At 38.5% G+C, this 13,733-nt stretch overlaps 1 protein-coding gene across 1 annotated transcript; it reads left to right on the forward strand.

The window, feature by feature from the left end:
- Positions 1–1,103: 1,103 nt before the first annotated feature.
- On the forward strand, positions 1,104–6,682 carry rab5if (RAB5 interacting factor). Its single transcript, XM_088332721.1, has 4 exons — positions 1,104–1,396; positions 3,909–4,012; positions 4,089–4,218; positions 5,437–6,682. The coding sequence occupies exons 1-4, from the start codon at positions 1,289–1,291 to the stop codon at positions 5,476–5,478; spliced, it is 384 nt and encodes a 127-aa protein (XP_088188847.1). The 5' UTR covers positions 1,104–1,288; the 3' UTR covers positions 5,479–6,682.
- Positions 6,683–13,733: the final 7,051 nt, after the last annotated feature.

Raw genomic sequence — 13,733 nt, forward strand, 5'->3', positions numbered from 1 at the left:
AACTTAGGGAACAGATGCAAACATTTCTACCCAAAATGTTCCTTTTTAAAAAAGAAAATGGAAATCCTTTTGTGTGTGTAATTGAAAAAAGTAACCATAGCTCATATATGGTCTTGAGCAGTTACTTGTCGTTCACGAACGGGCCTGCTTAAAGTCAGCTTCCCACCAAAAAAGAGCCGTTTCCCTTCTAGACGTTTTTATTCTCATGTGATTGATTGGTCAATATTATTTTTCATGGATTCTGTGTTGTCGACTTTAAATTGCTGTGTATATAAAAAGTTAAATTGTTTTCTATTTTATCTTTAAATCGATAGCTCTGTAAATATTTTGATTTTGAATTTATTGTGGTTTTCAGAGGTAATGTGTTTCACAGCTTTTTATTCAAAAAATGTAAAGTTTATTGTTATATTACATAGTTTCTTTGTTTTTGCGATGAGATTCTGAGTTGCCTGGCCTTAAGTATAGTAAGTTTAGTATAAATATTCCAAATTTAAATATGTTTAAACTATGAAAAATTAAACGCCATTTCCCAATTATTACATTTTAGTCAAATATTGGTTATTGATTATTGGTCTCTTTTTGTTCTCACTTGTAAACTTTATTGTCAAATATGCTATATGCACATCATGCAGCATAGATTAAATTACTACTTACTCCACATGCAATAAATAAAAACAAAAATACAAATGATTAATAAGTAAAAAAAAGTAAGCATATAATATATATTTATATATATAATATGATTTCCTTTTTTATTTTTTCCCCTTTGTCTCTATTTTCTCTTTTATGCCTTATTTTACCCTGTTCCAAACCATTTATTGCATAATGACACACAATACTGTACTTGTTATTATGTGGATTAAAATGACAAATACATTTGTATAACCGTTTATATCCGAAAAGGCCGGCTCTTTGTGAGCCGAGCAAAAAAACCCGTTTCTCTAAAAAAAAAAGCCATCATCTCCATCACTAATCTTGGGGCTGTCATTACAAATACTGGCCACTTAATGTCGCTGCATCTTTTCTAAACTTTTCTACCCGAAAAAGACACGAGGACGTCGCACTCTCTGATTGGCTAATTTTAGCCGGGGTCAAACGATCAAGCGCATGCGCAGTCTTCCTTTCGAGGCCAGGGTCCGGATTCTGTCAGATCAGCGGACTATCCATACAGTTAATACTCCGCGTTCTGCGACACAACTCATTCCATTCGCTCATTGTAGATTGCGTCAATTTACGTAAGGTGGCTATTTTTCGTTGTTGACGCGTTCGCTGGAAGGAAGCGGGAATAATGACGAGCAGTTTGAAACGGAAAGAAGAAAGTCATCTGGCGAATGGGGCTGTCAAACAGCCCACATGGAGCAAAGTGTTCAACGGAAACGCGGTCTGGGAGGAGAAGGTCAGTCTGCAGCGCTCTTCAAATAAAACCCTGAAGTTGCCATATTTAGTTTTGGTAAAAAACGGCATTTTGATTTTGCACATCGCACTTCACAATCGACTTGAAATAGGACGGATTAAAAACAATCAAAACCGAGCAGAGATGCCAGCTAGTCTGCAGCTTCACTTTAAGTTAAGCCCCTTATAAGTCTGTATATCTTGCGGTGATAAAACACTGACATACAACGTGTAGTAAGTCATTATTTTTCAACTAGTGTGTTGCATGAATGTACCCAGTTTTATAACTGCAGTGTGTCGTTAAGTACTGTATCTTTTGTTTCCTCCAATGATCAGTCGTCATATCAGCAGGTGGCAGCAGGTTGCATATTCTTTTTAGACGCTAATAGTGTTTCACAACCTTTTTTTGAACCAAAGCCCACCTTGTCCCCCTATTAAAAATCTCTCCAGGAACACATTCGAGGATGTTTAATAACTAATTCCCAGGACCAGTTTCATGCTCTTCTTTTTTTCTTTAAACTTAAATTATCATTTTTCCGTAAATGGCATGTGTTAAACTCAAGGGCTGTCAGCCAAATGTGGCCCGGCACTTCATTTTTTGGAGCATGTGAGACCATGCTGAGAAGCACAAGAGAAACATGTGCTGCATCAAGCAATGACGTGCAGTTTTGAACCTGTCCACTGGATGTTACCAAAATCAGCTGCTCCTCAGAAAGCACCCACTGTAGCTGTATATGCTCTAGCTATTGTCTATAGTGGAAATTAAAGCTTGGAGAAGGAAAAACACAGGATGGAAAACAAATATTGAGGGGAAGAAAACACTCAATCGTTTTATGTTCAAATCTTACGTGTCTTAATCATAATCTAATTGTGAGCTTCCAAACAGAATCTCTGCCTTCCAGCCAAAGCACACTTTTTATGCCATTAATTTACCAGTCTGGACTCTGAGTAGGCTTTTCTACTGTGTGGCCCTCGGGCTAAAATGAGTTTGATGCCCCCGTTCTTAAGTTTATAATTTGTGCTCACTGAGGCTCAAGGGCAATGTTCCCTCTTAGCTGCGCGCGTGTGCAATTGCGCACTGCCCCCACATTCTCGGCGCACAAGAAAATCTAGCCAGCTCTCAAAAATGAGGGCTCAAAATTGCTAATTAAGAAGCGAATTAAGTCAAAGTTACAGTGCATGAAGGTAAAAATACACTGGTTCCCCTGACGCTGTGTTCCAAATGCGGTATTTTGAAGTCAATGTCGAAGTAAAACGAAGTTGAGTAAAGTCAATATTTTTCGAGAACCGCCTTCTTCGGCTCGGCTCACTAAAAAGAACCGGCTCTTTCGGGTCCCAAACGGCTCTTCAGGTTGATTTTGCTTCTTTAATCCTTACACGACCAAATATTATGTAAAATTGTGCACAAAATGACTTAAAGGAAGGGGGGATGGAAAAAATACCAAAATGAAGAAGTAGTGAAATACTGAGAGAAAAATAGAAAAAAAGAGCAGGAAAATTTCAGAAAAAAAGCCAGAAAAAAAGAAAGAAGCAAATATAGGGAAAAGGGGTAATGAAGAACAAAAAAGCAAGAAAAAAGTAACAGCTAGAAAAAAATAAACACAATGAGATTTTTTTTAAAAGGAGAAAAAAACAGGGTAAAGGAGGAAAAAGTTTATTGCATTCAAATAATTTCCAATTATATCAAGTCAATCTTGTTGCCAAAATTGTACTTCCACTGAAAAATGTGATTAAATACAGTTCTGTATCGTGCGACTAAATAAGCCCCCCACAATATTAGTATTAAATCTTGTGAAAGAATTGTAAAAACAAATGACATTTGCAGGCCGTACAACCTTTGCAATAGTACATTAGTCAATTCATTCAAAAGTGAAAAATAATTTTGCATTGCCGGAAACTCAGCAAAATGTAACTTGATGTCAAGTTTTGGACATGTTTGATAATGGATTAGTTGCCACACTTGGGATTGCTGTTGTTTCAAGCGTTGCTCAACGACTTTGTGTGAACGCTCAGACCCGCGGAAAATTGCTCAGGGGGTAACTTGTCTTATCTATTTTGCTTTCATATGTTCATGTTTTTATGTTTATGATTTTCAAGTTCTATCTTTATCTTTTTTTGTACAAAAAGAACAGAGATAATACTCAAAATGAGTAAAAATGATGTTCCTTGGAACAGTTTTTTAACGTTGTTACTGTTTTCAGTTTTTTTAACAGTATATAAAAATAAAAATTATGTCCAAGAGTTTTTACTTTTATTTTTTTCAGTCTAATCTTTAACAGTTTCATCCACAAAAATAATGTATTAAATATATTTCCCTGTTCTATCTTGTTTGCAGACAATTTATAAAAATAAATAGTAATCTGCTGCCACTTTCTGATATGGGTGAATTCTAAAAAAAAGGTGTTTTTATAAACTGATGGACGCAAACAATTACAAATGGACAATATGTTATGCAGATCTTTAAAATGCAGTGTTTCGGTAATGAAATGTGTGGGTTTTTTTTTTTATATTTCCAGGACGAATTTTTAGATGTGATTTACTGGCTCCGGCAAATCATTGCGGTAATCCTTGGGGTCATTTGGGGTGTGGCCCCGCTGAAAGGATTTCTTGGACTCGCCATGTACGTATTGTTTAACCTGGTTCTTGATCATTGCGGCCTAGCACTTGCTGACCTCATGTTGTTTTTGACTGGTTAGATTCTGCGTCATCAACGCCGGCGTCCTTTACCTTTACTTCAGCAGCTTTCAGCAGATCGACGAGGAAGAGTATGGTGGAACGTGGGAACTCACAAAGGAAGGCTTCATGACATCTTTTGCGCTCTTTCTGGTAAGAAGATATTTTTGTGATGTGACTCTTTGAAAAAAATATTCGTTCTAATGAAGTCATACTGTAATCTCTTGTTTTGTTGCGTTCCAAAAAGAACTCGAGATAGTAAAAATTTGCAAATTACAAGCCATTGTTCATTAATTATTACACATTAAAACAAAAAACACCAATCATTTAACAAATAAAAAGTACTGTACTTTATAAAGGTTTTTTTCTGACAAATTCTGTACTGTCAACTAAAATTTTAAAAACCATCTTGCTGTTATATTTCTCTACTTATTCAGAAAAGGAGTTGACATTTCTTTAGGACACCACTTTTTTACTTAAGAGGATATTTTGTCGTGATTATGTGCACGTTATTGGGGAACGATAATGTGGTGTAAAAATGTTAATACAAATAGAACATTCTAAACAACAAATAAAAGTACTGAACTTTGTGAATTTATTTTTACAAACTGTGAAATAATAATTTTTAAAATAAAATGAATTCCTGCTTCATTGCACTACTGATTATGAAAAGGGGTGTAAATAGTTTCAGCACAACAAAAATAGGGCCGTCATTTATGACAATAAATTTGCTCCCTTTGAGCCCTGCTCCGGGCAATAGTTGAACTGGGATAATTGTTCGCAGGCAAAACCGTCATTTTATATTTGGCCAGCCAGAGTGCACATTTAAATGTCCCAGACCGAAAAAAAGCACTCTGCCCCTGCTCTTGGCAATGGTTAACCGGGATAATGGACCCCAACCTTAACAGTGCATTTCATTTTAAGTAGGCCAAAATGACATGCTTCTCAACAAAAGTTCCTTTCACTGGTTTGCGCCTGCAGCATTACAGAATTGAGGATAAGGGATTGCAGCCGCACAAGTGAAGTTAATTTTAGGTGAAAATAATTGAAAACAAAGTCAGACGAAAATGAGCTCTGCTGGTCTACTTTTGCAGCAATAAGGGACGGTGGATAAAATGGTCACCAAACCTGACAAATATGCACTCTGCCGATACACACTGAAATGGAGAATTGTGGATTATATTTTACCCAGTGATCCATTGAGGCTGTAAAGTACAAAGCCCGAAGTAGCGAGGTATTACAGTATATTAAAATAGAAATATTTGTTAGAGAGAGTGCATTTTTCTTCTGTGTGTAAATGCCTCATCTGTCAATGACTGTCATTGTACTTGGCTCAATTGCTAATACCTGTTTATTTGTCATCTCTTTCAGGTGGTTTGGATCATCTTTTACACAGCCCTACACTTTGACTGATAGGATTCCACCTAACACTTTTTACGAACATTTGTGCGATTAAGCAGGAACTCAATGGCTTAAAAGGTCCCGACCAGCCACCCATAAATAGTATGACTCCCCGTTATGTGTTAGAGTGGGAATAGACTTCCGTCTGTCTCTTTCCAGGGCTGCTTTTGAAGGGTGACAATTGTTTTACTGTTTGTCATTCTCCCTCCCATGTGTCTATCAACATGTCTGACAAAACACTAGTAAATATAGTACGCTGGTTCAGGTTTTGTTTGAAATGAGTCAAATATAGGACGCGGGAGTGCGGATGCTATGCCATCCAGATGTGCTAAGAATATGTATGTGAGCAGTACGACTCCTGAGCTCTTCCCTCAAGTTTCAAGACACAACTCATCTCATTTTTTTACCTGACAGCTCTTTTGGGAGCGTTGGCACGATTTATTTATAGTATGAATCACAGTCGTCGCACAAAATTAGTGTTAATACTGTTGATGTCTGTCATACAACGTGCATTGGCAAGAGATGTGGACTGGTGTTACAGAAGATGTGATGATGCTTTGAACGCTTCAGTGACACCAGAACAGAAACCCCTCATACTTGCATTTTAATGTCTATGTATGTTTTTCATTGAAACAAAACATCCATTAGAATCATACAAAATTTTTAATTCAACGATGATATTTTCTAATTTCTGCTTCCAGTGTGTTTCAGTCTAAAAATGTGTGGATTTAAATATTTTCTGTAATCCAATATATGGAATTCAATCATCTGTCCATCCAGTGAGGGGGGAAAACATTGAAAAATGTACGCCTAATTTAGCCTGTGAACACAGCAAACTGTTTGTATATATTAACTAGTAAAAGAGGGTAGAAATAATGTAGTTTCCAGATCAGAGTCTTACCTCTTGTTTGAAATCAAAGTGAAGAATTATTTTTAATGAACTTGTTGTCAAGCCCAAATGTATGAACTGGCGTTATGTCGTGCACAATGAAACATTGTTCAAGTATTTTCTAAGCAGGAACTTTTCTTGTCAGTTCCCACAAACCTGGTGTGATGGAATGAGATTTTTGTCCGAATATGCAAATTGTGCTTGAAAAGATCACTTCTTTTCTCTTATTACATCTTTTTGGAATCATTGAGCTACGTTTGGCCACACTTTTTAATGACATTGTTCTTTTTATTTAAAACAAAATAAAAAAAAAGTATGTTTCTCTGATCTTTTTACTCTGCCATGAAGAAGAGGAAAAAAAAATACTATTGATTTCATAGGATCTGATATTTCCCAAAAACCTCAAATGGTATACAGCAGGGGTCGGGAACTTATGGCTCACAAGCCATATATGGCTCTTTTCATTACATGTGGCTCGGAGATCAAATAAAAATTGCCCATTGATTTACTGCATTATTTAATGAGGAGCAGATTGTGCTTTTGCGCAACTGAGACAACACTGACAACTTTTGGACACATGTGTGGCCAAAAATACTTACAGTAGGGACGAACTTATTCGGTTGGGTGGGCGTCTAAATTTCGACTTTTCGGGCACTTTTTATACCGCCTATGATATACCGAGCAAACTTCAAAGAGACCCGTCATCCTTGTGGACGGCTATTCCGCTTAATAAACGACGTCAACGGCGCCGTAAGGACAGAAAACAGAAGCGTGGTTGCCGTGCAGGTAGATGTGTGAAGCGTGCGAAGTCTAAGCAGCAAGATGGACGCGAGGAAGGACGCGAGGATGTAACTAATTCCACCATTCATCCCTCGCCGGACAACCCACACGAAAAGCCACAAGAGCGGCAGCTTTTGAAGATTTCGACAAAGACTACAAAGAGTTCAGCTAAGTCAAATGATTCAGCAAAGCTGAAATTTGGTCTGTTAAATATTAGATCGCTTGCTCCAAAAGCTTTACTTGTTGATAACATTATTCGTGATTATAAACTTAACTGTATGGGTCTTTGTGAAACTTGGTTACGCCCGGATGAGTACTTAGCGCTAAATTATGCTTCTCCCCCAGACTACGAGAGTAGCCATATAGCACGCACGTTGAAAAGGGGTGGTGGTGTTGCGCTAATTTCTGAAAAATCGCTCAAATTTAATCCACGTACCTCTAATAATTACAAGGCGTTTGAGGCTCTTGTGATGCGGTCCTCTCTATTAATTTATGTAATAACTATCTATCGTGCACCTGGGCCATACACAACTTTCTTAGACGAATTTGCTGAACTTTTGTCTGAACAAGTAACCTATGCAGACAAAATTATAATTATGGGAGACTTTAACATTCATATGAACTCCCCACTCAATTCACTTACTATTGCGTTTAGGTCTCTAATTGATGCATTTGGCTTTAATCAACTGGTTGATTTGCCAACCCATAAAAATGGGAACACGCTAGACTTGATTCTGACTCGAGGAGTTTTAACCTCAAACATTATGGTGTTACCGTATACTACCGTTATCTCGGATCATTATTTAGTTACATTTGAGGTGCTAGCTAAGCTAAGAGTAGTGTTAAAAAAGATGAAGTATTTAGCGGACGCAATATAAGCACTGGCACAGTTTCTGAGCTCTTTGAACTCCTTCCTGGAGCAGTTGCGTCCTTTCCTACATACAATGGCTCGATTGACTCACTCATGAATGAGTTCAATACCACCCTGACTAGTGTGCTGGATTCAATAGCGCCCATAAAACTAAAATCACGTCCTAAAAGACGCACGCCTTGGTTTACTGATGAAACTAGAACCCTTAAACAAGAATGCAGGAAATTGGAAAGAAAATGGCGCGCTACCAAGCTTGAGGTTTTCCATCAAACCTGGTGTGACAGCTTGTTAAAGTATAAAGCGGCCCTTGCCTCTGCAAAATCGGCCTACCTTTCGAAGGTGATTGCGTCTCAAAAGAACAACCCCAAAGCCCTTTTTGACACTGTAGCATCGCTTACAAGGCAACAGACTATCGCAGATAGTTCGACACACTCTGCTCAGGACTTAATGGTCTTCTTTACTAAGAAGATTCAATGCATACAGGAAGAAATTGCTAAAGAAATTATTAATACCACACATATTAAAGGACTGAAATTTACAGATGCACGACAGAGCCTTAACTGTAACAGAGCCTTGGGAAAATGGCCGGTTTTAGTGAACTGTCACTTGATGATCTCAAACAGGTGGTAAATGCGGCCAAACCGACAATTTGCCAGTTCGACCCGCTCCCAGGTTCACTTATTAAAAGTCTTTTTGGCGTCCTTGGACCTTCAGTTCTAAATATTATAAACATATCACTCTCCTCAGGTGTAGTTCCAGCAGCTTTTAAGTCCGCCGTTATTAAACCCACACTGAAACGACCCAACCTTGATCCAGAAATATTAAGTAATTACAGACCTGTGTCAAACCTACCTTTCCTCTCTAAAGTACTCGAAAAAGTAGTGGCACAGCAGCTGAATGCTTTCATATCCGAGAATAACCTTTTTGAATCCATGCAATCAGGATTCAGGGCTAACCACTCTACTGAGACAGTTCTGATCAAGGTAACAAATGATCTCCTAATGTCAATGGATTCTGGCGCTTCATCACTTTTGCTGCTGCTGGATCTTAGTGCTGCTTTTGACACAGTGCGCCACAATATCCTACTAGAACGGTTGGAAAAATGGATTGGTCTCTCAGGAACCGTCCTCTCGTGGTTCAGATCCTACCTCTCAGATAGGACGCTCTGTGTTAAATATGGTGAAATGACATCTGAGCCCTTTAATGTTACCTGCGGTGTTCCGCAGGGTTCAGTGCTTGGCCCCCTTCTTTTCAACATTTACATGCTTCCATTAGGTGACATTATTCGCAAGTACAATATCAGCTTCCACTGCTACGCAGACGACACTCAACTCTATCTTCCGTTGGAGGAATCTTCCACACTAAACTGTGGAAATTTGGAGGCCTGCCTCACTGAGATAAAAGAGTGGATGTCACTCAATTTCTTGCGTCTTAACTCTGAAAAGACCGAAATGTTAGTCATTGGTCCATCTAAATGCCGTGACTTATTCTCAAAAACTGCTGTGAACATTGACAAATGTCACATCACACAGAGTGACTCAGTTAAAAATTTAGGTGTCATATTTGACCCTGATCTAACCTTTGAGATGCATGTAAAGAAAATTACTAGAACCGCTTTCTTCCATCTTCGTAACATTGCCAAAATCCGGTCAATACTGTCTCAGTCTGATGCGGAAACTATAATTCATGCATTTGTTACCTCCCGTCTCGATTACTGTAATGCACTACTCTCCGGTCTCCCGAAGTCCAGAATCAAGTCTCTTCAGCTAGTACAAAATGCTGCAGCGAGGCTTTTAACTAGGACAAAAAAGTACGATCACATAACACAGATTTTGGCTAACTTGCACTGGCTCCCAGTTAGCCAAAGATGTGACTTCAAGGTTCTCTTAGTATTGTACAAAATCATACATGGACTTGCTCCCTCTTATCTTTCAGATCTGATCTGCCCCTATGTCCCGGTCCGAAGCCTACGATCTGAGAGTGCCGGTCTTCTGGTGATCCCGAGAGCAAAGAAGTGTTCTGCTGGTTCGAGAGCGTTCTCCATTCGGGCACCGGTGCTGTGGAATGCTCTTCCCCCTGAGATCCGATCTGCAACCTCAGTGGAAATGTTTAAATCTAAACTTAAAACTCACTTCTACTCCATTGCATATGAATAATAACCTACTCTTCTTGTCGGCTGAAAAATAGTCTGTGTAACATAGTGTACTAATCTGTGAAGCCCTTAGAGACTTATTGTGATTAAGGGCTATACAAATAAAAATGACTTGACTTGACTTGACTTGACCATTTAAAAGGTTCAGTCCAGTGTATATATCGGCCACGGTCTCAACTACAGTTTACAAAGTGTCACACCAAACTGTTTTTGCTGTATATTAATAATATATAGCATACGTTAATCTTTTTTTATGGAAGCTAATCAGGCAATAAATGTTTATTGTTGAAACACTTTACAATTAAAAGCCTTAGAATAACTTGTAAACATGCAAAACTAGAAAAACACCTTGAGTAATTTGATTGGATCAGTGATAGGAATGGGCGGAGCTATACACAAAACACACGCACACACTCCTCCCTCTCGCCCAGGGCCATCTGCACTTAAAGGTAAATATGTTGCTTTCTTCATTTGCTGTATTTTGTGACATTTTTACAAAATAACTGCACCTTTTTTGAAATTATTATTTTGGGAAAAATAGTAAAAATGAGCTTCAACACTCTTAAGTTACTGTGGGAGGGAGACAAATTTTGAGCAGCATATTTATATCTACAAGGGACACAGACTCAGGCAGTATTAGTTTTTCTTAGATTTTAACAGATCATCAAATGTCACACAGTGGAATCAAATGTGCTGAACAATTAGCTTTTTTTCCGGCGAACAGGTTTGGTGATTCTGTTTAATTTTCTTACATTTTGTCTTATAATATACAGTGTGTCTCCCTCTCAAGAACAACAATTAAAAAAATATATATATTTGCTTTTGTGGCTCCAAATTTGGGTCCATCGGGTTCCCGATCCCTGGTATAGAGAATAAAATGCGGGCAACAACCGGCCACTGAGAATGTTTTCTTCGGCCCCTGAGATGATCTTGATTATTGCATTGTAATGCCTCTCTGTGTGATCAATGATGCACTGAGTCGCTGATTAAGTCTCGTCGACAATTTGATAACAAAATTACAGGCGGTATAAACATTCACACAAGTGCTACTGTTGGTCGAACTCACACCGTTTACCTCGCCTCCCCCCTCTCTCGCGACACGGCCTTTCTTAAAGGGACCATGAGTGAACAGGAACAACAGTTACAAATATAAGACGTTACAGTATCCTAGTACAGGAATGTTTGTATTTTAGTTTTGCAGTATGTTACTTCTTGCGCTTTATTTTACTATAATTTAGTGAATAATATAAAATAGCATTTTTTTTTCTTAGAATTGATTTTAGCCCCCTTTTGCTAAAATATAGGCTACCGATGGTACTGGTTTTGTCACGGGGTGGAAGAGGTGACCGGACCGGACCGGAGGCAGGAAGGGAGAACTCAATTGCGTGACGATCAAAAACTTTTATTTACCAAAATGGGACAAGACAGAACAAACAGGCTATAACAAAAACGTGCAAAAACAGGTTTCTTCCAACTCAACTAAACAGGACAAGGCATGACAGGGTTTCTTCCAACTCAACTAAACAGGACAAGGCATGACAGAACAGAAAAGGTATATAATGAGCCAGCACCCGCAAAACCCACAATCCAGCCTTAAATAGCAGACACGCAATTAGTTGAACTGCTTCAGCTGGTGCCCAGGGGGCGGGGCAGACCGGTCGCCAAGGCGACCATGACAGGTTTCTTTTATTTAACGTTTATGTAATGGGGTTTTCTTTATGAAGGATATTTGTCTATTGTACCTAATTAACATTAAAGATAGCAAATAGAGAGCAATCTGAAAATATTGCTTTATTTATCCAATTTTGTTGCACGATATATGTTAATTGGGTTCACTGAACTATATGCGTCATTTTACGAATTTTCATCATACCATCAGTCTGTCCCTAGGCTTGCAGCTTACTTTTTTTTATTGAATTTAATTGTTAGGCAATACAAACGGTTAGAAATGTTCAATTATTATAGCTATTATTCTGTCGTTTGATTTTTACTATCTTTTTTGTTATTAGTACCAACTATATGTTTATTATTACTGTAGTTTTTGAACGCAGTTATTGTTATTAAATTGCTGTCACCATTTTATTATGCAAATTAATTCCATTTTAGACCTATACGAGGTGACTGAATATGCTGGTGATGGTAAAAACTTAACAAAAACTAAACTAATGGGAACACATTCACATAGAGATAACTTTTAATAAGAATTCAAAACAAACATTTATCAGACGGCTCACAGTTAGGGCTGACAAGTGGGAGCTTTATTCTGGAGGTATCTGGCTCAAGCTCCCATGTCTTGTCTTTGTAAAGCACAGAACATGGACACTTAGAAATGGGTAATCCTGCTGCATTGGTGAGGCCTCCCCTCTAGCAGAGGGTCAAGGATACCTTGTTTGATGGTCAACACAAAAAACAAAACTGTCAGTTGTTACCAAAAGCACCAAAGAAAATTATTATTATTATTATTATAGATTCATTCATTACTAATCTGCACCGCTTATCATCACTAGAGTTGCAGGGGTGCTGGAGCCCAGCCCAGCTATCCTCGGGCAGTGGGCAGCGGACACCCTGAACCAGTTGCCAGCCAGTCGCATGGCACACAGAGACAGACAACTCACTGGCTCATTCACCCCCTTTGGGACAATTTGGACCGGACAATATTATAATAGATATTCTATTTATATATGATGGGTCAGCAATGGGTTACACGGCGGCTGGGTGGTTAACGCGAAGCCCCACGGTTCAGAGGTTCAGGATTCAGCCTCCTCGTGTGGTTTTTGCATGTTCTCCCCGTGCTTGTGTGGTTTTCCTCTGGGCACTCCGGTTTCCTCCCACATTCTAAAAAATGCATGTCAGGTTCATTTGGCGGTCAAAAATTGTCCCTAGGTGTGACTGAGTGAGTGACTTGTCTGTCTCTGTGTGCCCTGAGACTAGCTGGCAACCAGTTGAGGGTGACCCTTGCCCACTGCCCTAAAGACCGAAGACACCTCGGATGGGCTTCAGCACCCCGGCAAGCCTACTGAGGATAAGCGGTGCAGATAATTGATGGATGGATGGGCCAGCAATGATAATATTTATGACAGTGGGGGCAAACAATGTGGTGGTGACAATAATGATGATGATGAAGTGAATGCATCCACTAATTATAAAACTGAAAAGGGGTGGGACCAAAAAAAGCATAACTGCGACCCACTCCCCTCTCGTGCTATTTTTTTCACATTCCTTTATGTGATTACTATTTATTTGTTTTTATTTTTATTTTGTCTACTTTTTGCTCAGAGCGGGATATACATTCATTACTCTCTATTATCATTATTATTATTTTCCAAGTGTCTTGTACGAAGAACCTATGTGACAATAGATCAACGTATTTGTTGTTATATGTAAATACCCAGAAAAGCTAATTTGAGTAAGTATTAAGGAAGTTAAAGGGGTCGAAGTAAATACGCTTGCACTTCATCCGACTCCTTTTCGGACATGCTACATTAATCTTGTTTTTGTTTTATTTTGTTCTCTTTGCTCATGTTCGAAATAATTTTTGTATTCATTCATTCATTCATTTATTCATGAAACGACAG

The sequence above is a fragment of the Urocampus carinirostris genome, chromosome 3 (genome assembly GCF_059441175.1).
Source record: "Urocampus carinirostris isolate Australia breed hairy pipefish chromosome 3, RoL_Ucar_1.0, whole genome shotgun sequence".
In the NCBI taxonomy this organism is placed as follows: Eukaryota; Metazoa; Chordata; class Actinopteri; order Syngnathiformes; family Syngnathidae; genus Urocampus; species Urocampus carinirostris.